We start from the raw sequence: 26209 nt of genomic DNA, 5'->3' as shown, positions 1-26209 counted from the left end.
TTTCGCATTGATTTTTTTTTTCTTAAAAGTTAACTAGTTAGTTATCGGTTGGTTGGGTGCTGGCCTTTGGAAAGTAAAATTAACTCAAACTGACATCCCTGCTGCTGTTGTTAATTTCTCCCCAATTTCAGTTCATATTCCTGCAGGAACATGTCCGGTTGTATTTAGAAGCTCTTCACAAGAGAAATGTCGCCATACTCCGTCTGTTACAGTCACTCCCTGTCTGCAATGATGGTGCATGGATGCAGAGATAAGGTAGACCTGCACAGGTTGACCAATCAGAGCAGATTGTGCTTTTTTGGGAGGGGGCGCATCATGAGACAAGCGCTAAAACGTAGTCTCAGACAGAGGGTGAATACGGGTGTTCCAACACAGAAAGTATGAGGATAATTAAGTGCTTTTTGATCATTAAAGCATGTAAACATGTTCTAGTGGAAACCCAAAATACAAGAATGAACCTGAAAATGACCGTAAGAGGTCCTGTTTAGCACATTATTAATGCTAACGCATTACAGAAAGCATTAAATGCATGCAAAATAACAGCAGCTGAGTACTGACTTTTGCCCAGGCAGATTTGTACAGGTAGGATACGTACAATGTCACAAGGAAATGTGTAATGTCTAAAGTATAAGTATAAATAAAAGTCAATAAAAGCAATATATTAGGAAGTGACAGTTTTGTCAATAAAGTCTTACAAAACAGCGAAGGCACAAAGACCTACACTTAAGCTCAGGAGGGAAGAAGATGCGTCAGGAGAGAATTAAGATTTTTACAGCAAGGCTTATCGGGCTGAGCAGAGCAAATTTACAGCAATATCGTCAAATAATAATGTGAGGAATGAAGGTATAAAAGGCAAAAGTACAAAGTAAAGCAGGATGGAAATGCATGAGTGGGATAAAGGATGGAAATTAGGAACTGGATGAATCAGCTGGAAGCTGATTCCCACCTGAAAGGCAGTTCTCTGGGGAGCTTTTCTCCAGGATGCCAGTGGGATCGGAGATGAGGGAGTAGAAGTTGAGCAGCTTGTACATGTTCTGCCAACATTCTGCTGACGGCTCACTCTGCTCTGACACCGTGATGGAGTCAGAGTCGTCCATCTGGATGGCCATGTGGTCTGCCACGTCACGGGAGCCCTTCCGTGACACCTGAAGGCGTTACACAATAATACACGTTATAAAACAAATAGAAATGTCACAATATACATCATGGGGCTGAGGGGTAAAAATGTTGAGCTTCTTGAAGGCTGAAGCCCACGTTCTAACTATCAAGGCAGGAAAAAAAAAACCTGTCATGGTGAGAACTATCAAGCCAGACAGTTTTGCAGAGAAGATTCTATTTTTAAAGTTCTACCTAAAACTGGGAACTGTGTCTCACCAACAGCTGACACTGTGTTTCAGCGACTGGTGCCTGCTCTGAGAAATGTTTATTATCTACTGGCTCCCTCTAGGGTTTGTGGGGAGAAAATGACAGTTTCAGTATGAATTTTGGGATTTTACTGACCATATTTACAGGTCTGGACAGGTGCCCAACTGAGGAATATTTGAGGCCATTTAACAGTATTTGAGAGAGATCTTAACTGTAGTCCTCAGGCAGATACTGGCTGTTCCAAGTTGTAGATTAAAAAAGGCAATTGGGCTCCTAGACTTTGAAATGGCCTGCTCTGAGTGCTGACACTGGGAAATCTCTGGGACATTTTATGATATGAAAACATAAACATTCTGAGCGGGTTCCAAGTTTAATTGCTGCTGCAGCATTTGCCAATATCAGTATCTGACAGAAAACTAATGCAGACCTTACACCAAACAACTTTGCAAGCACTGTCATAATTAAATCATAAGAGTTTTAACTCAGTTGGTGTGCTCTCCTGTGATCCTGATCATTTGGTGTAAGGTAGTAATAATACTCACTCAGAGTCACCTTTTTTCTTGTCTTGATGTTCCGACAAATTTAGTTTGATATTATCGTTAGTTTTTAGTCTTGGCTCATGCAAACAGTGAAGAACAGTGTCATCAATCAGGTAGCAGCAAACAAGGTAGACCGTAAATATGGAGGGGAATCTGAGGAGGCACGAGAACGTGAACAAATCTCTGCTCTTGGACAGTGGAAAAGGAGGAGAAACTGGTGGATTTGTCTTGCAATCAGTAACCCTGCAAGATCCCCAGACTTTGCCAAATCTCATAGTGTGGCTAAAAACTCACAGTGTCTCTAAATATGAGAAGACCTCAGCCTTTTAAAAGTCTGCTAGTACACAGTGGGAATAACTTGGACCCAATAAGAGTGTTTATGCTGTTGAGGTTTTCAAGTTCATGAGTCTACACATTGACTGTGAACACAGGCTGTTGCTTAGCAATGCAAATTTACTGAGAACGTCTCCATAATCATTGAAACCATCTATGGTTCTGACCTTTGTGACTTTAAAACATGACTCCTATGAAGTGTAAAAAAATGTCTCTCTTCATTAGCGTTACCTTAGAGGTGCGTCGCTCTGAACGTCCCAGGGAGCTGCGTCCACGAGGCTCCCTTCTCCCCAGCGTGTCCATGCCTGATGGAGGCCCATTAGGTGGTAAACCCCCAGTAACGCCCGCTCCTCCTCCGCCTGCTCCTCCTCCACCCACCCCTCTCTTGCTCTTCAAGGTTTGGGTTCCGCTGCGCCCTGCTCCGTTAAGGCTGCCCCTGGAGCTACGGCTGAAGTCAGAGGACCTGAAGTGGCGGTATGGCCGGGCCTTGAAGGTGGGCGTTGGGGAGGCCGAGCCGGCGGTGTAGCGGCTCAGCTTGATATCAGTTTGCGTGGCCTTGATGTCGTCGATCATGGTGCTGAACTGGTGGATAAGGCGCACCAGGGCCATGTCGACACGCTGGCTGATGGCCTGACAGGCTGTGGTAAAATCACAGTGGAATGTGTTGTAGTGGCGGCGGTTGAGGTCGTGGAAGGAGAGCGGTGCCGCGGTGGGGCCCTGCGGAGCGCTGGTCGACTTCTCCATCACCACTGCATTCAGGCTGAATGTCTCAATCAACAGTGCTGGCTTGAACTCCAGCGGAGGGAGGTTTACCATGCCTTGTCTAAGGATAGAAGGAGGGACAGACGAAGGGTTATGGATGTATAAAGCAGACATTTTAACTTAGGTTTAGAGTGAACACCACACTAAATCACATTGAAGGGATTGCATAATTTTTTTTGAACTAGCATTGTATGAGGTACTTATACATAGTCAGTGCATTACCTACAGTAGATGTTAGTTGGTGCATCCCCAGTTTGGAGAAGCTGACAGGAGTCCTGCCAGAGAAGCTAAGCAATGTACTGCTATGGACTGGGGTGCTTTACCTTGACACAGACAGCACTTTCCAATGGGGAACTGAAGGTGTTACCTTGCTCTCTTAAAAGCCAAACTGTAATTTACCTAGTGGAAGACAGGAGCTACTCGTCTACCGCTGCCTCGATCAGTTATCCATCAGTTTGTGTTATTGTATGACTTTGGTGTTTTAAGGTTAGTTCGGACTTATCAAAGTCACAAAATAACACATACGAGCTAACAGATCAAGGCAGTGGTAGACCAGCAGCTCCCGTCTTCAGAAAGCTAAAATTACTGTTTTCGTCAGTAGGGTCCTGTCGCTTTGACGAGAGCATAGCTTGGGGACTGAAGCTGTAACAGCTATGCCACTGGACAGGGCAATAAAAATATTCTCAATATAGTGTACACTTAAACTGACATTTTGCTGCTGCCCGGGCAAAGCAGTACATTGGCGTTACACCTGCCTGTTTCTCCAAACTGGGAACGTGCCGACTGCTCACACAACCCCACTTCAAAAAATCTGAATCATCCCTCTAAGGAAAAACAATGAAAATTAATTTCCCGGTCTGTAACACTCATTTTATGATTAACATTTATTTTACCTCCTGGACCTTTTGTTTTTCCGATCTTTGGAGGTGTCAGAGTCAACGATGTCTGCTCTGAGACACTCGAGGTTGCCAGAGAAAGACAGGTGCTCTCCAAAATACATCTTGTAGCTAAGAGGAGTGGCGTCTTGGGCCTGGATGCCTGTGTAGCTCAGCAAAGGCTTGAAAACAACCTGAGGGTGGGAAACAGATATCAAGGCACAAAATGAAAACAGGTGTTTGTAGAGGTGAACTGGTAACTGAACTATAGTCCTTGTAGATGGAGTTTACATATGGAATGAAGGAAACATGAATCAAGGGAAGACAAAGGATATATGACGTGAGTATACTCAACCAGGATAAACGCTCATTTACTGTTTAATTTGCCCATCAGGTATGGATTCATTAGTTTTCAACCTGGCATAAGTGACATTACGTTACTTGCAAATCGATGTTAACACTAAATATTCTGCCTGTTAAAAAGCTGTTTAAAACATGAATGAAAATAAATGAAAAAAATAACACAAAGTCACACAACAAAAGACTTTAAGACCTGCAGACATCATGTTAATTGGCAGCTTGGTGCAGGTTTAGACAGAAAGCACAATAAAAGACAAAGAAATACAGATCACCTGAGCATCGGCCAGCTGAACAGCGGCTGGACACTGGTTCCCCTCCTCAATATCAGCCATGTCGTCCTGGCTGGTGCTGTGCTGGGAGTGCTGGGAGTGGGTCCCATCCAGGGTGTTCTGGTCGCTGGACAGCACTGTGTTGAAGTCTGATGCTGAGGGGATCGTGGGCAGGTTGCACGTCCCACCTAAGGGCGCAGAGGAAAGGTTTGGGATACAAGCTGTGTAAGAACAGGCAGGTCCTGGGAGCTACTGTTGTGTGTCTCCTCCAGGATATACTCACACCAGAGCAGCTCAGTGGCAGTATGATAGTGACATGTGAGCACAAGCAGCAGTGAGTGAGTCGAGTGCTGCAGGGTGAGACACTTTACCGCTCTGCCTCTTCATAATAAAGACATTAGAGTGAATTAAAAGGAAGGCAACCATCACATAACAGGCAGTTAGAAGAGGAACTTTATGGCCATTTTATGTGTTATTTAGACAGCCTCATCACATTCTCCTAATTTGTTTGTGAGGAACTGTTGTGGCTAATTTGCTGCGCTGTCACTGACTGACACCTGGGTAAGTAGATAATGACAAAGCTGATAGTCTTGGGCACAAATCCAGCCTTTCACACATTGTAATTGTACCCAAACAATCAGAAGTGCTCCGCTAAATTGTCAAGGTAAGATGTATCATTTCGGTGCTCCAGTGCGTGATTCCAAATAATAAACTGCTATTGAGGGAGAATGAAACAAGTCAGGGAGCCGCTGTTTGTAACTCAGAAGATGAGTGGGAGTACAGAGGAACAGAGGGCGGGAAAGAGCAGTACTGTGAGGGATGAACAAAGACTGGAGGTTGTTAAACTCACACAATGTTTGTCAGGAAGGTAACAGTGAGGAAACATCATGACTCTATCTATCCACCACCACAGAAGCAATGCTGCAGGCCCGTAGCACAGCTATGAGGGTATTCTAGAGAGTTTAATAAGCTGCCACCTGACTCTGATATCAAACATATTATTCATTAAGGCCTTTTAATGACATGTTGGGGGCAAATAATCCAATGTTAGGTATCTGACTGGTAGTACAGATGCAACGATTCATTAACCAATTAGTTGCTCACTATTCAATGAATCACCAACTGACTTCATGATCAATTACTGTTTCACTTATTTTTAAGGAAAAAAAAAAAAAAAAAAATTCTTTAATTCTAGCTTCTTAAATGTGAATATTTTCTGGTTTCTTGACACCTTTATGACAGTAAACTAACTATCTTTGGGTTGCGGACAAACCAAGACATTTGAAGACGTCGTCTTGGGCTTTGGGAAGCACTGATCGACATTTTTACCATTTTCTTAGTCATATTTTTATTAACTGAAAATAGAAAATAACCATTAGCTGCAGCCTTAACTGGTATTGTTGCATTTTAATTTGAAAGCAGGTAAAACCCATTCATATACCACTCAATGAAGACAACATTAAGATCTTGCAAGTAAGAATTCATCTTGGTCTTTTTTTTGAAAGGCATTATGTTTAGGATTTAAAAACTTTGTGACTGGGGGGGAAACCCACCAGATGAACACGGGCATACGCACACACTTCATACAGTAACCTGTGCAAGTACTAGTCATTAATTTCACTCATTCCAATTGTGACTGTGATCTTGATGCTGTTATATAGTGCCGATTCTATAATTTTATTAGCAACATTTTCTCCCCATCTCTGAAAAACTTCACCAACATTGACATGTGTTTTGTTTATTGTCAGACTGTTGTTGTCAATGCTGAAATAGCAACTTTCTCTGCAGAATTGTCTGCCACTGAATCTGGCTTTCACCTTCTGAAGGGACATGCGCACACATCTGCATTTGTGGAACAGCCACTACGGCTGTCCTCTCTCTGAAATGACCTGTGATTGGCCAAAGTCTCCCATCATGGGCTGGACACTAACGCCTGAAAACAGAGCCAAGAGGAGGTACAGAAGTCTAACTTTGTCTCAGTCCACTTGGATTACAATATGCTCAAAGTTTATTATGGGATTTTTGCCCAACTAAGCAAAACCAAAACCAAAAAAACTGCATACCCCAGCTTGAACCAACAATATACAGTATAAACTGCTCTTGCATCCAGCATGAAAAAAGGTAATCTTGTTTTATTCACACACCAACAACAATCCTGTTTCCAGGTTTTTCTGTGGAATACATTAACACAGAGTTCATGGTGACTATCAAGCTAACAAAGGGGGACAAACTATCTGCTAGCTGGCTAACTAGCTCACCAACACCATCAGCACAACACTGAGTAACAATCCCTGACCTCCTTCTGGACTGTTAACTGTTGGGAGTGGTTGGTACTGGTAGTGGTTGACAGAAGAATCCGGTTGGTCTAGTAAAACAGCAACATTATATGGACATTTAACTGAATTCAGATCTATTATCTACTAGCTGAAGCATTACGATGTTAATGATTAGTATGAAGTCTAACAGCATTATAACAAAAATATTTAGTAACAGAGAAAAAAGCATGATTTTGTCCTTATGGTGTACAGATATTTAATCATCTTAAAATCCTCATCTAAAGTAAAAATGAGAGGGTGACTTCGTTTTTTTAACCTGGACCTTATTTTCCCATGTTTTTGTGTCTAAGTGACTGATAGAGACAGCAGTTTTTGAAAATTGGTCCAGTGCTGAGTGAGAGCGCTGCAGCTGGCAGTGGCGAAACAGGCTGCAATGTTTGCATCGTCAATTCACGCCCACTTTCAGTGTTTGTTTTTGATAGTGACAGGCTCAGATTGTTATTGTAACTGGCTGACAACATTATGGAAAGAGACAAGACAGACCTTTTTGTTAGGGAGTGGCGTACTTTTTGTCTAACCAGAAATAATCTCGAAATCTCTTTGCCAAAGCCACCAGATTCCTTTTAAAGATTTTTTTTGGCCCTTTTGCCTTTAATGGACAGGACAGATAAGCGTGAAGGGGGAGAGAGAGAGGGGGAGTGACATGCAGCAAAGGGCCACATGCTGGATTCAAACCCGGGTCGCTGCGGCAACAGCCTTGTATATGGGGCGCCTGCTCTACCACTAAGCCACCGACGCTCCAGCCACCAGATTCCTTTTAAAAAAACAATGATTTTATCATCGTAAAAAACATTTCATTCCAAGTCAACAGAAACAAAATAAAACTCACAAAAACCATCTTGGTTTATCTTTCCACTGTTCCAACAATCACCAACTCTGTATTGGTTTCAAAAATTTTTGTTCTCATTTGTCACTTCGACACAAAAATATGGGAAAATAGGGCCCAGGTTAAAAAATACAGCAATTTCCCTTCGNATATATATATATATACAATATACAATATACAATCAGGATTTGATAAATGGCAAACACCCCTCCAAGATAAACCCTGAGTCCGTGGTATCTGACCTGTCTGCAGGCTGTTGTGCTGGGAGCGGTTAACCGGTGAGTCCTGGGTTACAGCCCCCGTCCTGTTACCCACAGCATTGGACATCCAGTTGTAAAAGCTGACGGAGGACGGCTCCGACAGCAGCGGGTGCTCGGTCAGCATGTCTGTCCCTACACTGTTTCCTGAGCCCCAGAAGAAAGAGATTGAGAGTACATTACATCATGGAACAGACTACAAAAAAAGGGCATCACACAGACACTGACTGCTGTTCACACATCATCTTCATATTGCATCACCGAGGCACATGCGGTTAATGTATATTTAAATTTGGGGATTATCAAAGCTATGCCAAAGATGGGGTTTGTACAGTTTCAAACTCTCATATCACACACACACCCCCCTCTCTCTCTCTCTAATGTACAGTCATGGTCTTATACTAAATGGTCTGGTTATCTTATACAGTTTCCTCCCTGACATGTTTTGTTAGACAGTGTTGAGAAAAGCTTGAGTGTAGTGTTTCTGCTTTTATAAAGTAAGGTGATATCAGCAGGGGTTACTGAATGTTGAGAGTGTGAAACAAAGTAAATAACTCACAGCACACAGACTCTTCAGATTCGTTCACAGTGGGCATGTGCTCGAGGAGGGACCGAGTTGTAAATCTATTTTAGTCTTTTTTTATTCACATTGGTGAACGGTAGAGGTCAGCCTTGCAGCAAAAATGACAACCGGACTTAATCATGTTGTAACCAGGTGAACACTATTCTGTGGTCACCAGAACCTTCAACATCTTGTGGTCAGTGACAGCGTGACACAACAGTGGTCTGGGCATGTGTACCTGTGCGAGTGAGGGAGCTGCTCTTGGCTGCAGCAGCAGCAGACGGCTCGCTCCTCTGGGGCATGCCCTCCAGCAGGTTGTGCAGACTCCGAAAGCTGCCTGTCAGATTACTCAGGAGACTCTCCTTCCTGGGGCTGTCCTTAGCTGGCAGGCCCGCACGACTCACGTGGGCGGGTGAGTCAGCTGCTGTGTCACCGCTGGTGTAGCTCAGAGACTGGTACGGATGGGAGCCCTGGGTATGACAAATGTACAGATCGTGTTCATACTGTACCACCGCCTGTGGCTTTTTATATTTCAAAGATGAGTGGGATATATGCTGACAGCAACAATCCATTATGGAAATGCTCCAAAGTTGATGTAATACACAGATTCACTCTCATTTGGCATTTTGCCTTGCTACGTTTGCACTTTTTCACTGCATCAAAACCTCACCTGATCTCACCTGAGCGCTGCAGGGGTACACATCACGAACACATAAAATACACCACCACCCACTTTTAATGGGTCATAAGTGATGGCTGAGAGGGATTTCTTTTATACAAGTCTATATATTGTTTTTTGTCTAGAAAAATCCTGCCTACTATATTTTCTGCAATAATCCAATGTCCAGTGGACTAATCCCATTGGCCTTTTGATGAGAGAACAAGGGCGTTGCTAACTTCACGACAGCCAACAGAAAAACGTCATTCCTGCAGCACTTTCTAATCCAAGTGTAATTCATCCAGTCGTATGATCAGCACTCCTAAACACATGCATTTTCACTAAAACCTTGCTATTTAAAACACTTCCGCATAAACAGCGCAGGCACACTTACCATATGTGCCAAGACTGTGTCTGCAGAAGTGTTTTACATACTAAGGTTTTAGTGAAAATTCAAGGTGTGTTCAAATACTGAGCGTACGACTGGATAAATGAGACTTGGATTATTGGTTTGTAAATGTATGTTGTGATATAGTTTTGCTGTTGTTAAATGCAGACCCCTATGACTTCACTTTATCAAGAAACTTCTCCATTTTCTGATTCTTCAGTCACTGTGAAGCATGTGAGAAAAAAGAGCGTGGGGAAAAAAAAAAAAAAAAAGCTTTCTTCCAAAATGCACCGTAACACGGGGTGAGTAACTGTTATACAAATGATCATTTTGCAGGTGAAGTAGTCATTTATCTGGCAGAGAGAGGGAAATGTCATCTCTCCATTCAGTGCCAGCTCTGATCCCTCCTGGCTCTACAACAGTGGAATCACCTTCACACCACAGTCAGGACAGCACTGCTGTTAAATGTCACTTTCCGTACAAAAAACACTAGTGTTTTTCAGGGCTGGTTACAGTTCAGCTCATGCCCTCCAGGAGAGGTAAAACACCAATTCCCCAAACAAGAATATATCATCTTTGTTTCTCTGATAGCTCGCTATGTAATCCCCGTCCTTTGGGAAAACTAAAATAACCCCTAACACCTCCCAGTTGCTCCAAAGTATGTTCTCTCAAAAACTTGTGGAACTCTCTCTCACTGGATGACTAGGCTGAAAATTGTATACTGTTTTCGTCACAATGCGGTCTCCATGTAGTGTGGTACAGAACAGCTACGGAAATGTGTAGAGCTAAAACACTAAGTCTATTAAACAATTAGTTGATCAATAGAATGGATTTGATTTTTCCTCTCAGTTGTTCATCTATAAAATGCCAGCAAATTAATTGATAATGCAAATAGTGCAATGGTAGTTGGAGCCCTAGGAATGTGTATGAGCAGGTCTACCTGTACGATACAACCGCTAGCTTGATTAGCATGCCAGCGAGCAACAAGCAAGAATGTGGACAGAGTAGCTGTGCACTGGGCCCTTTGACATCAGCAGTGATGAACTCTGAACACAAGTGTTTAGCTGGCGACGCATGATAGACACAGGTGTGACGGACGATGCACTCTGGCTGTCCACTTGCATACAGATCTACGAAACGTTTGTTAATACAAGGTATGAACATGCTCTAAGAGACACCAACTGTTTTAATAGTACCTTTATCCTGAGTGCAGACTCGTTGTGTGTGTGGGACTTGGACAGTTTCCTCATGATCTCCACTCCGCTCACAGGACCAGAGTTTGCTTCTTTCGGTGGGGGGCGACTGCATGCTCCCTCCAGCAGCATGGTGTGTTCACTCACTGTGGCTTCACAATAATGACATAAAATAAAACTCCTAGAAAAACCATACGACTGCTACAAAAGTCAAGTCTGAAGATTTATACTGCATCATTTACGTCTACATCTCCTCTCTGTAAACAAGTGATAACAGTCTGATTAAATCTGTGCAAACATTAAGAAGAAGAGGTGAGGATTTTCATAGCCCATCTGTGCTAACAGATGGGCGGGTCAAAACAGCATTAGCACACTGAAAGCTGGAAGTTCCCACCTGCGTCAAATTCAAATTCAGCTCCATCGGCGCTGGTGTCGCTCTGCAGTGCAGCACCGTTGTCCAGGCCTAAGATGGCCTCACCCAGGCTCTGCTGAGGCTCCTTGGGTTTGGCAAGCTGGTTGGGCCTCATCAGACCAATGGCTTTGAAGCCCTGAGTTACCACTATAAATTTCATCCATTGTCTGGCCAAAGCGACAAGACCCTTCTTGAGAGTCACAAGGGCTGGAACCCCGTCATTCTGGGATGGAAAGAAGAGGAAGAACTGGATTAGTGCCACCGGCAACGGATCAATTTAAGTAGCAAAGTGGAGCCAAAAGCACTCAAGACCACTTAAAATAATTGGCTTTTTCGTAAACTTGGGTCCAAATGAGACCATACACACTTTAGTAGCCATTTTACTACACATTGTCAAGTTGGAGAGTTTTGTAAAGTTGATGTAATGGAAAAGAATAGATCCAGAGGCCTCGCACTGACCATGGTAGCCTCCTCAATGACAGAGTAGTCAGCCTGCTGCAGGTAGCGGTGAAGGATGTTACAGAGCATACAGGAAGGATTCTCATACAGGTAGCGAGCTCGTTTAGTCACACGGTTGTACTTGCTCCGGATGGGAATGTGGATGCTCTTTTTCTGTTGGGAAACGAAAAAGTTTAAAATTAACGCTCTTAATATCCAGTAAAACCAGTTAAGCAGGTTTGATAAAATGCTGATTTCTTAATACAATCAGAGGATACTGGACATTCTTCATATGTGATCACTGGTTTGAATTTACAAATGTACTGCTGACCTCAAGAGCTTCGGTCATGATGCAGCCCATAACAGCACACACTCGCAGCGTGCCCTCCATGTCCAGTTTGCGTAGAGAAGACTTGAGCTGGTCGATGGGAACCAACCAGGCTCCAATGGCAGGTGTGGCTGTGCTGAGCAGATTCAACTGCCTGTAAACACAACAGAGAGTCAGAGGGTCTTTGATTACCTCATATTAACTATTGATCAGTATATCCTGAAATATATATATATATTTCTCCTGTTTCAGATAAAACGCTGTATGTCATATATTATCGTGATGTTGACATCGTGGTTAAGAATTGATTTCTGTTCCTTTATTCCCAACTGCAGACACAAGATGTGTTGCAATTGATTAGTTGGCTTCTAACAAAACTCAAATCGAAACCCCAACACTCAGAATGTTCCTGACCTGGGAGGCTGGCAGGAGCAACAGAGTTGCTGATGCAGACAGTTGCCAGGGACACAAAAGCCTTATTTTAATTGCTGGCGAGAATTTTCATAAATGCCTCTCCATTTCTAATTTTTTATGTGGGGCAGTTGGCGCATTACATACAGTGGATGGTGGTCGGTGCACTCCCAGTTTGGAGAAGCAGGCAGGAGTACCACTATGGAAGCCAAGCAATGCACTGCTGTAGAGGGGGCAGCAACAAAATGTACTTTAGCCACTTAAAGAATCAATGTAATTGTAATAAAGTGTATGCTATATTTAGAATATTTTCACCGCTTTATCTTGCCGATAGCCCTTTCCAACAGGGAACAGATGCTATTAAAATGCTCTCTTCAAAGCCACCAGACTCCACTGACAAAAACAGTCACTTTGCCAAACTGCTTCGATCAAGTAGTTTGTTTGAGTTATGGTGTGACTTTGGTGCATCCGAGGTAACTCTTTAAACCACCAGAGCCATACAACAACACAAAGTAACTGATTGAATCAGTGGTAAACAAGCAGCTCTTGTGTTCAGTGAGATAAAATTACCGTTTTTGTCAATGGAGTGTGGCTATGAAGAGAGCATAGATACATTTCACTTTTGGTTCAGTTCCCTGCCGGACAGGGCTGTCTGGCAGCAAGCTAAAGTGGTGAGATTTTCTAAATGTAGCGTGCATTGTTTTGGCCCCAGGGCCTCTGCCAAGGCTTGTGTGTGTGGTGTCTTGTGGCTGTGTTGTTTGTGTGTATTTTCAGTGTTCCTGCATTCTGACTGGGGGTCATTAGGGAATTGGAGGCAGCTGGCCACTGTCTACAAGTTCCTTTAAAACTTGCCACATCCTGATTGCCTTCTGGTAACCCTCTTCTCACTAAGACCACATCATGTTATTTTTAAAGTTTCTTTGCTGTGCCATATTGTTAATTTTTACATTATTCTAGTTTAACTGGCAGCAAGTTGTTTTTTTTTCATGTTACTACACAACCTTTTGTTAACTAAAATTAATTTCCTTTCCTAGTGTAACCCTCACGTTTGCATCCTTTATTTATAATGTTCTCAGAGCCCGGCCGTAACAACACTTACACTGATACTGATTTTTTTTAGGTGACTAAGATGCATTTTGCGGCTGCCCTCCTCCACAGTAAATTGCTTTGCTTCCATGGTGGTACTCCTGCCTGCTTCTCCGAACTGGGGGTGTGCTGACTGACATCTACTGTAGGTAATACACTGACTGTGTATTACCTCATACAACCACACATCAAAAAATCCAATCTCTTCATGTAAAGCTCAACTATATGCCAGTGACGTGGGTTTTTTCTCTCCAAATTTGTTCAAAAGTTTGTCTAGTTCTAGCACAAGTCATGGACACAGTGTACGTGCACAGACGTTAACATTATCATTGGAGTCGTACCTGGAGATGGCCTGTGAAGGTGACCGCACATTAGTGGGAGCAGCAAAACTGAACCAGATCTCCCTGATGGTGAGCTTCATGCTGCTGGAGTCAGGTGGTGGGGGCATGAGGGGGAGGTCTTTCTTCAGGTCGTCTGACTCCACTCCTTCATCCTACAGAGCACAGGAGAGCGGGATTTACGGGATGGAAGAGACTGGCTGGTGGGATTGACTTCCAGTATTGCAGTTTTGGAATAGATTTAATGCTATCCTCTGTGATTCGAGCGACAACACATCACTGTCAGCCTGATTACAGCTTTGATTTGCCATCATGGCTTATTTTCAAAACCAGAGTGAATCTTTTATAGTTTGGTGACTTTAATCTCTTTGTTGTCGCTCTGATCAGGCTCTGCCTGATTATTCTGAAAAAATGTAACTTTTTCATACACATCTGAACCAGTCTAAAGGAACTCATTTTGTGTGAGCGAGGTAATTACTCAGATCTAATTCAAAGACTGTCAATAGGCCATGATATTTACATGTTAATTTCTCTAAACAAATATTTGCATATGTTTGCAGAATCAGTAGAAAATGGGACAAGACTTTGGTATCAGAAGTTTCTGGTTTCAGTTTCTAGTTTGAGTGGTATTGACCAATCATGTTTGAGCAGCAGGTTAACAGTCCATGTGGGCTGAAATGCAATCTCGGCACCCATCAGCTATCATCTGATGACATTTTAACTTTATATTACCTTTTAAAAATGTATTTATTATTTATATATTTATTTTCTATATGTTTCTATAGAAACCAATCATATGCAGATATTTGTTTGTAGATACACAGAGGAGGAAGTCTTAGCTGTAGAATTAGCTAACTACACTGGAGGCATCTTGTTGCTGATGGGTTCCGAGATTGTTTACATGTTGACAAAATAAGAACACAGAAACACAAAACATAAAGAAAAACACAGATGTATAATCCACAATTTTAAATGGAGACTGGCCACACATATAAGCATATCTTATTTCAGATCAGTGCAGTAGAGCTTTGACTCTCTGTTTACAAGTTCTCATCCACCTGCATTGTCTATGGCACTTAGGTGCTTGTAAGCTGTAGAAAAAATAAACAGGAAAGAGAATTTATTTGTCCTCATATAAGTGAAAGTCTGAGGTCACTGTTTGCAAAGCTAAAAAGGCTTTCATGTTTGTCGCCCCACAGAAATCAGCTAATCTCAACCCTGCAACAGACTGATACTCAAATGCCATGGTAAAAAATTAGATATTAACTTAAAAATAAATACTGCAGAGTTTAAAGTTTGGGTGGGGTTAAGGCACGTTTGACGTTGGTTCTGAGCTAGTTGTCTTTTTTCAACCTGAGCCAAAAAAGTCTGAGGGAAGGGATGCATTTTTGCAGCAACTTTATAGAGCACAATCAGCATTTCTCACCTGGTCGTCTGAGTCAGAGTGTTCATTGACATCAGAGGCGGGGCTGATGGCGTCATGTGGCAGGTTGTCATCAGAGATGTCTGTGCTGTAGCCGCTGCCCGTCTGAGAGCCTGTTGAACCGTTGGACTTAGACATACCCGTCTTCCCTCCGGTGTCTGAGCGTCCCATCACACCAAATGAATTGTACAGAATGGCTCCTGACTGTCGGCCCCCTGCGACACAAAACGTAATACATTCACAAAAATGTACACTAATTCCCCTCATTCCTCTTAATACAACTCATCTTTGCTGTTATTATATCTCTAAGTCACGAGTAATGAGTCTTGCTCAGAGTGTGAGATGCTTTTACCTTTGACTGTGAGGTTCTCAATGCCACATTCAAACATGATCCAGCCCCATTTCTCAAGAGATGGCGCTGCACGGCCAAGATCACCTGCAGTGGCCTGGGCATCGGTTTCATCCACCATTGAAAACTCCTCCATTTCCTCCAGGCCAAACAGCACTTTGGACTTCTCAAAAGGGATTGCTGTGATGGCACATGTGCCAATGTCTATGACACAAGAAAAAACAACCCAACTGTTAGAAAATACCCCGTTAGAAATTCTGACAAAAAATGCTATCTGTAGCAGAAAAGGAACAAAAAGTTAAAGGGTCTAATACTTCTGCTGGGTACTGTAGGTCAAATGAGGGCACTTTGCACACTGCCTAGGGACAGCTGGTACAGTATAAGAGCTCAGAGGTCACGTAAAAGGTCGGGGCACCACTTCAAAAAGAGGCACAGGGGATCAAACGGTGCTGCCGTCCTCCTGAACCAACCTGTGGAGTCTAGGCCTCGCAGCTGACTGTGGATACGGTGGATGTTGAGCCTGGCGGCGATCTCTTTGCCTTTCTCGATGCCGGCGTTGGAACGCAGTGAGCCAGAAGACTGAGGCTGCATTTTGGTGGCTGAGGCGTACTTCTCCAGCATGACTGATGGTCGGCCATGTTCTGTGGTGTTTGGTGTCTCCTCCACAATACCCCTGTAAAGAGTAGAAAAAAAATTGCACTTGACTTTGGCTGCTGTCACATTTAAAGCTGGGGTAGGCCGTTCAATTTTGGCTTCACAGAACACAAATCCCACAATAAATTGACTTCTGTGCCTTCTTTTGGTTCTGTTTTCAGGATTTAGAAAATCCAACCCCTGACAGAAGACTTTGGCCAATCATGGGGCGCTCCTATTGGCTGTTGGAGTAGGAATCTCCTGGCATCTCACAATATGATTACAATTCCACGGTTTAGGATTAGATTATAAAACGATTATTGGTGCATCACCATCCTCTGCCTAACTGCCCACTGCTATAGACCACGTGGCTGGAAGGAGAGTGGGCAGGAGGTCTGGAGACTGACCACCAGTCAGTAGCCGCAGCAACCCGAATTCAGCCAGCGCAAATCCCAGCTCTTAAGGACCAGACAACCTCCCCACCAGATCACTAAACTCTCTGTTGCTGGTGTTACACAGGTTAGACCCAGCACTGCTACAGCCCACCAGCTAACTATGAAACCAGCCGATACGAGGGTTTGCGCTGGCCGAATTTAAGCCGCTACAGCTACCGAACCAAGGTCCATCTTGTGAGATGTGGCTCGCTCTCCTCCCAGGGAAGCAGCCAACAGCAATGGTGAGCGAGGTGGACGGACTCCGGGGTGCTAGCTAGCTAATTCAATTCAATTTTCAATTTTATTTATAAAGCCCAATATCACAAATCACAATTTGCCTCACAGGGCTTTACAGCATACGACATCCCTCTGTCCTTATGACCCTCGCAGCGGATAAGGAAAAACCCTGTCTCATTTGTGGTCTCATAAACAGAGAGCGCGAGAGAGGAGCAAGGAAGATCTGAGCAAATATGCTGTGTGCAACTCTACAAAAAAATAAGATGAAATAAATCAATATATGGAAAACACTGGGTTACTGTATGAAGTACTTGCATATGCATGTGGTCATTTGGTGGGAGGGGCTTAGGACAAAGAGGGGAGAGCTACAGGAGGAGGGTGTGTTTTCAAATTCTGCCAGTTTTGTTGCATTCTCCAGATTTCTGCCTACCCCAGTTTTAAGTGCATGTCAGATTTTGTAAAGTTAAGGAAATATAATTTGTTGGTTTTGTACTCTAAACACTTTTATTTAGAGTACAAAACACACGTTACATTTTGGATCAGAGAATTAGTTATGAATAGAAGAATAAAAATCTAAGTGCATTATTTCCAAATTCCCAAGATTGCCACTTTACTAAAGTGATTCTAAGGTGAAAAAATGACATCCAAATAACCACAACTGAATATGCCAGCAGGCATTCTAAAGCATGTATAGCAGGCATATTTGCCCTGCATGCTCAAAAACCTTAGTCATTGTGCGTGCACACACACACACACACACACACACACACACACACACACACACACACACACACACACACGAGGAGTAGTGGGTAGGCGTTACCTGTTCATTCTGAACTGGGTGGCAATCCTGTCGAAGCACAGCGCCACCAGAGACACGTGTGTGACACACTTGCTGGAGCATGACGGTGACCCCTCCTCTACAGAAGCCTGCAGGAGGCAAAGGTTCACCTGCAGGAAGAGAGAACCAAACACAACGACAAGTAAACCAAACTGAACTCGACCCCACTGTGCTGTCAAATATTGTTCTCTTATAAATAACTTTAAAAACGAATGCTGTGAACATAAATATTGGCGATGCCCCAAGAATCTCTTTAAGAAGACAAATTATTGTTCATCAGGGATGCATACAGCAATATAAAGATAAGTATACTGTGTGTTGTATTGGCATTTCTCTATATGAAGATATGCAGAGGGTAATAGACACATCAATATTGCAATAGTTACAAGTGAGAGAAATGTATTCTGTATCCACTCAAACTTGTGGAGCAAACAGACTTTAACTACCATTCAGTGTAATAAAAAAGAATCTGAATGGTTTTGATAGTATCTGGTACATTTCATAGACACAAATGTTAAGCAGCACTGTATATTCATTGTTGAAATTTAAAGTGATCTAAAGCAAAGCTCGTGATTCTGTGGCTTGGTCTTGGTCAGAGCACAGTTAAAGGAACGCTGCTGGCCTCTCATTATTCCAGGTCAGGGTTCTTACCCTGGGGATGGAGACGTTGGCTTGGAGGCCCTTGATTTTCACATTATCTGGTTTGATGGACAGGTCTGTCTGGCCATGGGTGATGTTGAGGGAGCCGGAGGTCGTGCCCTCTGTCTTGGACAGCTTGTGCTCCTGCTTGCCGGTTTGACTCTGTGTGGAATTCAGATCCAAAACAGCGGGGCGTCAGTCATTGGGCAACAAAGCCACTTTTAAAATGGGCTGCTGATTTTTGTCATATCTCAAAACATTTAAAATATCCATCCAGCCATCTAAAACTGTTTGAGAAGAAACACTTTTTTCATACTACTGATGAATAATTGAGTGACATGTTTGATACTTTAACATGAACTACAGCTTTCCCTTTTTGATTTGAATCAACTAATATTTGAGTGATTTGCTTTTCACACACACTGAGTATTAAGCTGTATGTCAACAGTCAAAAACCTCTGACATGTTTTACTACAGAAGTGTAGTTAGTAGAGCGCAGATCTCTGCCAGGCGACCGAGTAGCCACCTGGATTGATGGTGGCCACTCTGGACAATTCTTGTAATTCCAGTGGACGCGGCTCAGCGAATTCAGAAGCATCCCAGAGGCTATAAAAATACACGCCTCATCTATTGTTGACAGAGCCACAGCTTGTTGCACAGAGCAGATCAATTTCTCCTGCTAGTAGGCACTATATGTGAAATACAAATACAATATAATTATGAGGTTGAATGTATGTTTTTTAACTATAACATAGCCACAAAGCTTTGATCCATATCATTCATAACTGGACTTTTAATGGTATTAACACAATTCTAAAAAAAAAAATAATAATAAATAAATAATTAAAATGGAGAGAAAGAGAAACCATTGAACTACAGAGCCTACTTACTTATGGTAGAAGTACAAACATGGAAGAAGAATGACTAAATCCACAAAATCTGTAAGTTTAAAAAAGGCAAACAGCTCTACCTCTGACAGTCAAGATGGCAGCGTAAATAACAAAACATGGGGAGTTATTTATCTGGAATCGTGCCCAACTTAAGTGGATCATAACATATCGGGTATAGATCCAGTATAAAACAGTTAATAAAACAGTTTTTCTAAAAATTTTGATCCTTGAGCATACAGACATAAATATGCACACAAAATATTAGGCTGATTGGTCCAGTAGTTTGTGAGATTAGCTACTCACAGACTCATACACGCACACACACGACCAAACCCACAAGGTTACAAATATTAACACATCAAGCTTCATCCTGCACTGTTGTACTTACCGACTCGGTGACTGTGGACTTGCTGATCTGATAGGCTTCATTGAGGACTTTCCCATGCAGGTCATCTAGGATGGCTGCAGGATGACGGATACTGGCAAAGTGGACCATGGATTCAATATATCTGAAAGAGACCAAACAGACAGCTACAATAAAACAATACAATTTCATAGGGATATAATTATGTTGTTTTATTTAGTTACATGAGTGAAACACAGAGACGTTGCAAACAAAAACTGAAGTGCTTCATCTTAACTAAGTTAGATATAAAAATCACCCTTTCCAAGAATAAATCTATTATGTCAGTACTTGAAGTGTGGCCTCTCTTTAACCTTCTAGCTACAGTTTACCCATCTCCACACTGCACTAGCCAAGAGCTAAATGCTGGTAAGACCATCGTGAACCCAGCACTGTTAGCCGTTGGCAAGCTAAAGATACACACTGGTAGACGACCAAGAGCGAGACCAGACTCAGAAGCACTGTCAGTGGAATTTTAAATCCAAGATGCAATGTGCAGAGGGATTAAACTGGGTTAAGGTCAGATTTTGGCTTCAGGCAAAAAAAAAAAAAAAACCTTAACTAAGAATGTGCAGTGTGAGAAAAACTGAGTGTCAGCCAAGTTATTTTAGTTTTCTAATCGTGTTTTTCGAACTGAAACTGAAAATCTAGTTTTAAGGGAGATTTGGTCGATAAAGCAGCATGATAAGCAGACTAAAAAACAAACAATGTATTAGACTGGGACACAGTGAGAGCATAAACAACATACACAGATAAAAAACTAGCATCACCGCTTCTCAGCTGTATGCCTTCGCCAACCAGTAAAATTACAGTTTACATTCATGTCTCTCCAGACTCATATGTAGCCATGACAGTTGCCAATGCTCCAAATATGGCTGTTGTTGCAGAGAAGCTACAAATTTTATGACATGGATGCTTCACACACACCTTCAGCCCGTCAGCACAGAAGACCTACAGTATATGGTCACAATCTGCCCTTCTGTTGCTGAGTTATGGAGTTTAATAAGGAACATCAAATTATTTTTGCATAATATTATGATGTCATAGTGAAGTTGACCTTTAACCTTTTAGATTTACAATGTCATCACTTTATCTTACTTTTTTCTTTTAAATATTTGCGTGAAATTTAAATGAATTAGCATATGAATTCTTAAGTTATGGAATAAATATATATGGCATACGTGAAATATAGAATTCCCTCCAGGCATATTTGAGATATTGCATTCATGAGAATCAAACAGACGTGAGGTCGCAGTGACCTTGACCTTTGACCGCCATCATCTAATCAGTTCATTGTTGAGTCTAAGTGAATGTTTGTGCCAAATCTGACGGAATTCCCTCAATGCATTCTTGAAATATCACATTCAGCAGAATGGAACAGACGCACAGACGGACACATTGAAAACATAATGCCTCAGGCCATGGCTCTTTCCAGGCTTTAAAGGCGCTGTATGTAAGAATGTGGCCAAAACGGTTACTGCACTCAAATTCAAAATACTGCCGCGAGTCGTGTCCGCCCCCCCTCCCCTACAGATTCNACTGTGTGACTGGTAGACGGCGGTGGGTGGCGCAACAGGCCAAAACACAAATTCAAAACATAAACATGATTTGTGGACCGTAAAAATGTTTTTTAAATGCGAATATTCTGGCTGTACTATTGTTGTCGGTGAGATCAGTATGTTATATGAACATTATTCCGTAGTCTCTGCGACATATTAGGATGATTTTACGACTATTTGCTTTAGATTTCTTACATATAGTTCCTTTAAAATTAAGGAAAAAAACAAAACAAAACTACATGCTGCATAAGTTAATACCTGTCGAGGGATTCAGCCACAAGGGGCGTGAGCACCACATTGATGGCTCCCTTCACCTCCACAATGGCAGTGGTCCTGGTCTGAGCTAAGGGCTGCTCCAGAGTCCAGTCATCAGTCGTTGTGTCCTCATCTGTGTTCTCCATGGCTCTCTTATCCAGAGGGGTATATGGTGTACTGTGGAGAAACAAAGAGGCAATCCCTGATCATGCATTATATATTAATATTAATAAAAACACAGCACAGGCTGCTACTTCGGTGCTGCTGACTATACTAAGATATACAAATACAAAAACCACATTCTCTTGAGTGAATTGGTTTTTAATGTAAGTATATCAGTTAAGATGGGTTAAACAATACCTGTTGTTCTCTCCCATCAGCTGAAGTCCTCTGTCCAGTAGAGAGCTGGCTGAGAGGCCCTGCTTTATCACCTGTTATGTAAAAAAATAAAATAAAATTCACACACATGTCCGGGGTGTTTTGGGATGGACACATACCATTTAACCGTTTTAACAGCCAATACCATGACACCCTGAGATCCATATTTTTCCTCTTACCAGTAGTGCTATTTATCAGTCTTGATTGTTTTGGTGTCAGTAACCAAGTGTTGGCAATATCTGCAAGAAAGATGTCTGCCTTCTCTCCAATATAATGGAACCAGATGGCACTCAGCTTGTAGTGATAAAAGCGCCAAAAATCTAAATTTGAAAAACTCAACAGCAATGTCTCTTTCAAGAAATCTTTACCTGGTTTATCAAGATGATCCACAGAGCTTGTGGTGAGCAGTTTTAGATAGGAACTATTTTCTTTCTACCAAACTACACCCATATCACAGCTCAGAAGGAAGCTTGTATATACTGCTAGTTCACCTAGCACCACTGAGCTAGCTTAACTTCTGTTTAGCTGAGGAGGACACCATCAATGTTTAAATCTCACTCTGTCATGAGTCTGTCGTCCATCAGTAGATACACGCTTCCTTCTGCGCGGTGATATGGTTGGTGGGTGCAGTTCAGTAAAAAGAAAATAAGTCCTACATGACACAGCTCACAACAAGCTCCATGGATTATCTTAAGTAGTCGCGACATGATTGAGAAACAGCACTACAGACAAGAGGAAAAATATGTATTTTTGATTTGGGACTGAACTGTCCCTTTAAGCAGTATAATATACTACTGTATAGTACTATATCTTATAGAACAGTATACTATAGTAAAGTATAAAACAGTATAGTATAGTATGGACCTTGAAACTTGGAACAGAGAGCTGGTCAAAGGAGGCGGAGCTCTCCTCACTGGTGGGTGTGTCCAAATCTAAGGGGCGATGCAGAGAAGACTTGGAGGTCCTCTTATTGGTGGGCTGCTTGACAGACCAGTTTGAGACCTGGCAGGGGTGAACGAAAGAGTGTTAAATTGGACAATCCCAGTGAAAATGACCAAGCTAGGCATTTTCATATTAATGCTTTCATAAAAACATTATACGGAGCAAAATAACACTCGACACATGCAGGTGGCGTATCTTTTCAGACTTAAAAAGGACCCCAGCATTTGCACATGAATGGACTAACGTGAAAGGCTTTACCTGGTAGTGGGCTAGGTAGCTCTGATAACACGCCATGACGTGGGGCTGGCGGGTTACAGGACCAGGTTCGGCCGTCTTCTCCGCCTCCACAGAGCTCTCCTCCTCCATGGCCAGTGCAGAGACGAAGGAGGCCTGGGATGTGTGGCTGGGCAGGGGCTGGGGCGGCAGCGGGGGCAGCATTGGTGGCATGGGCAGAGGACGTGGCTCAGTGATCAGCTCCCCATTGAGAACGTAGGTGAGGGGTCCCTCAACACTGTGGTAGATGGAGCTCCGGCTGGATGAAGGTCAAAATATTACACATCACATGAATACGTCAATGTGTAATTCAAGCTAGTTAAAGCCAAAAATATGTATAAGCATGGATGTTTTAGTGGAAAATGTTTATGTCTTTCTAACGGCAATACAGCTGTAGTGATGTTAACTATGGCAACATTAACCACCCTTTACCAGGATCTATAGCACCCCTTCTCTGTATAGTTTTATGTTCTTGAATTGAGCCTTACATTTCCACAGGCTTGTGCTAGAAAGCTTTCATGAGACTGAATTGATTATGTGTGTTTGTGTGGAGGCTGTATCAATCAAAAAGCATGTTGAAATCAATGTGAGAACATTTTGGGTAATAGAAAAATGACAAGGTAGTTGCAGAGCAAGCCTGAAATCCAATTTGCAAAACACACCAGCAGTAAGTGGCTGCCCATGGATCAAACATCTCATTCGCTACAACCCTTCTACATCACATCCATCCCTGAATGATCGAATCAAAGTAATAAATGAAAGCTGCAACGTGTTTAGCTTCAGGGGCAAGTTGCTTAATGCGATAAAATGCAAAAGTTGTTGGGTATTAAACATTAAAATGTCATAACAGTTAATGTATTCCTATATTATAAAGCCATTTTACAATCATTGCAAAGATGTCGATGTGAGTCCACAGAAGTTATTTGACACAACTGTTTACTGCCTGTTTCTCATTCTAATCTGTAATGCTTTCCAAGCACATGCTGTTGAGACCTTGCTGTTACTATAACCACAACACATGAGATGTTTTTTTTCTAAAGGCAAAAAGGTTTCTATATTATTTGCCTCTAAGTCCAGATACCATAAACTTAAAAAGGCAAAACATATATATTGCTCTACTAAAATTCTAAATTCAAAAAACTAAATATTAAGTACATAAATGTTAAATTGAAAAAAAAAAAAAGACAAGTTCATAACACTGTAAAAATACCTTAGAAATTTCACAGTAAAGGCCTTTGCACACCAAGTCTGTATTGATAATATCCGTTCTTTTAATCCATCATCTGATGAAAATTGTTACACTGAAAACTTGCACACTGCATCTGATGGATTTTATTGTTCTATTCATTGCGAAACTTTGCCAAATGGTCATCAAGCAGCGAGGATGATTTGGTGGTTCTCACACTTCATGACGGTAGAAGAAGAAAAAGAAATAATTGGGTCCATCTGGGCCTCTTATGATAAAGCTTATTGTACTTATTGTAAGATATATGGATGTGACCGCTATCATTTTGCTGACCTTGATAATGCCTGTTGTGTTTACATGTGTTTGTTAACAAAGAAATATCACTGACATTTTAGCCAACACGATGCCAAAACAAACAGCAGGGCTTTCCTGTCCGTTATGAGGCAGCAATTCTCCCTTTTTTTCTCCCTCTCCACCCCCCCCTACTTGCGCGAGTCTGAAGAAAAATAAAACAACACACTAAGATGACACAGAGTAGCTTACTAGTAGGGGTGTAAATCACCAGCTTCATCACGGTACGATATTATATCGATTTGTTTGGATGACGATACGACGTTTGCCGATATCACAAAGTCTGTCACGATACGATTTTGATTCGATTCGATTCAGGAGCCTGCGATCGATATGACGCGATATCATATGCCCATCTAACACAATCATTTACATCAACTCACAAAAACAACTAGAATATGATTTGACTATTTTATTTCTGAGCTCTGTTTGTTGTCTGAGCAAAGGCGCGCTTGCCCAGAAATGGTGACACAGATGTGCTATGTGAATTTCAAAATAAATGTGTATCTTTAAGATGACGATATGGATCGATGTTTTCATTTTGCATCGATATAATCGGATCGTTAATCAATGAATCGATGTATTGATGTATCGTTACACCCCTACTTACTAGTAGCCTGCAGCTGCACTTTTAGAGTGGAAGAGCTACAGTCCTGATAGTTGTGAGCTTGCCAACCTCTGACAAAGAGCCAAAAAGTCAAACATTTGTAGTTTTACCCTCCAACAAGTTCATCCTCTACTGTGTAAAATAATCCACCAGTAAACCACCCGACTCCCAGGCCATCCATCCCCAGGAGCAGACTGCAGCACGCCGGCTGGATTATGGAGGTAACTGCTGTGTTTCTATCAGTCCAAGAGGCTTCACATGCACATTCTTGTATATATTAACAGGTGTTATTTACCTTTTTAAAAATATGTTAAATATTTTTCATATTCCAATCCCAATGCCTGAATGTTCTTAAGTATTAAAAGCTATTATATTATTACTATTATAGCAGTGGCACAAAATGGTCTCTAAATTACAACATTATAGTTTATTGTAGTTATTGTGACAGACCTATGTCCATCCAATCCTGAGAATGTTTGCAGAGCAAGGAGAGTTTTACCTGATAACGGAGCTGCAAAATTATCTAGATCGCTTCCAGGTCTATTTCAGGATGTCAGTGGTCCAGTTTAATGTGCCGATCGCAATACTAAGAATCACACATTAAAAGAAGACCGGCTATTTCAGGGATCCCATTGATCCTGGACTGATACTGGCAGTATGTCTAAGGACAGACACACACAGACGAAAATAATCAAACCTGTTCCAAAAACCTTAAGGACGGACGAAAGTTTCAGAGTCATTGTGTAAATGTGACTGACATGTGAGGTCGTATGTATTTTCAAACATGCAACAATTTCCGATGAAAAATATAGACTTGGTGTGCAAAGCCTTAACATCTCTATTAGGAAAGGGAATTAATTTAACAATGGAAAAAAACAGAACAATCTAATTCCTGAATTTGTAACAATCTTAAAATGAAAATAATGAACCACAGCGTCTTTAGAAAGGCCCCTTTAGCATTATTTAAAAGTGTAACACTTGAAGCAATCTGGCAAAGTCAGACCTTGCTTGACAGGTCATTAAGTCACCTGCTCTTACAGATGAGAAATGAGAGACTCTTTGATGTTACTGGG

At 42.0% G+C, this 26209-nt stretch overlaps 1 protein-coding gene across 10 annotated transcripts in view; it reads right to left on the bottom strand.

The window, feature by feature from the left end:
* Positions 1-26209, bottom strand: part of kiaa1109 (KIAA1109 ortholog) — a 114175-nt gene that overhangs the window by 52012 nt on the left and 35954 nt on the right. For 9 of the 10 annotated variants that reach the window (XM_050061739.1, XM_050061742.1, XM_050061744.1 and 6 more), the window contains exons 29-49: positions 22978-23251; positions 22642-22779; positions 21760-21830; positions 21403-21576; positions 19571-19691; positions 18305-18454; positions 17636-17763; positions 15979-16181; positions 15512-15712; positions 15163-15374; positions 13740-13891; positions 11905-12055; positions 11595-11747; positions 11118-11358; positions 10727-10875; positions 8723-8954; positions 7908-8069; positions 4507-4691; positions 3893-4068; positions 2469-3060; positions 947-1145 (exon numbers count right to left, since the gene is read on the bottom strand). In XM_050061739.1, coding sequence (XP_049917696.1) covers positions 947-1145; positions 2469-3060; positions 3893-4068; positions 4507-4691; positions 7908-8069; positions 8723-8954; positions 10727-10875; positions 11118-11358; positions 11595-11747; positions 11905-12055; positions 13740-13891; positions 15163-15374; positions 15512-15712; positions 15979-16181; positions 17636-17763; positions 18305-18454; positions 19571-19691; positions 21403-21576; positions 21760-21830; positions 22642-22779; positions 22978-23251 — 4064 coding nt within the window. The remainder of the gene's footprint in view (positions 1-946; positions 1146-2468; positions 3061-3892; positions 4069-4506; positions 4692-7907; positions 8070-8722; positions 8955-10726; positions 10876-11117; positions 11359-11594; positions 11748-11904; positions 12056-13739; positions 13892-15162; positions 15375-15511; positions 15713-15978; positions 16182-17635; positions 17764-18304; positions 18455-19570; positions 19692-21402; positions 21577-21759; positions 21831-22641; positions 22780-22977; positions 23252-26209) is intronic. The other variant, XM_050061740.1, reaches the window with a different exon arrangement.

Source organism: Epinephelus moara, chromosome 14, assembly GCF_006386435.1.
Source record: "Epinephelus moara isolate mb chromosome 14, YSFRI_EMoa_1.0, whole genome shotgun sequence".
Lineage (NCBI taxonomy): Eukaryota > Metazoa > Chordata > Actinopteri > Perciformes > Serranidae > Epinephelus > Epinephelus moara.
The sequence above is the reverse complement of the archived record's forward strand: the minus strand, read 5'-3'. Positions and strand labels throughout refer to the sequence as shown.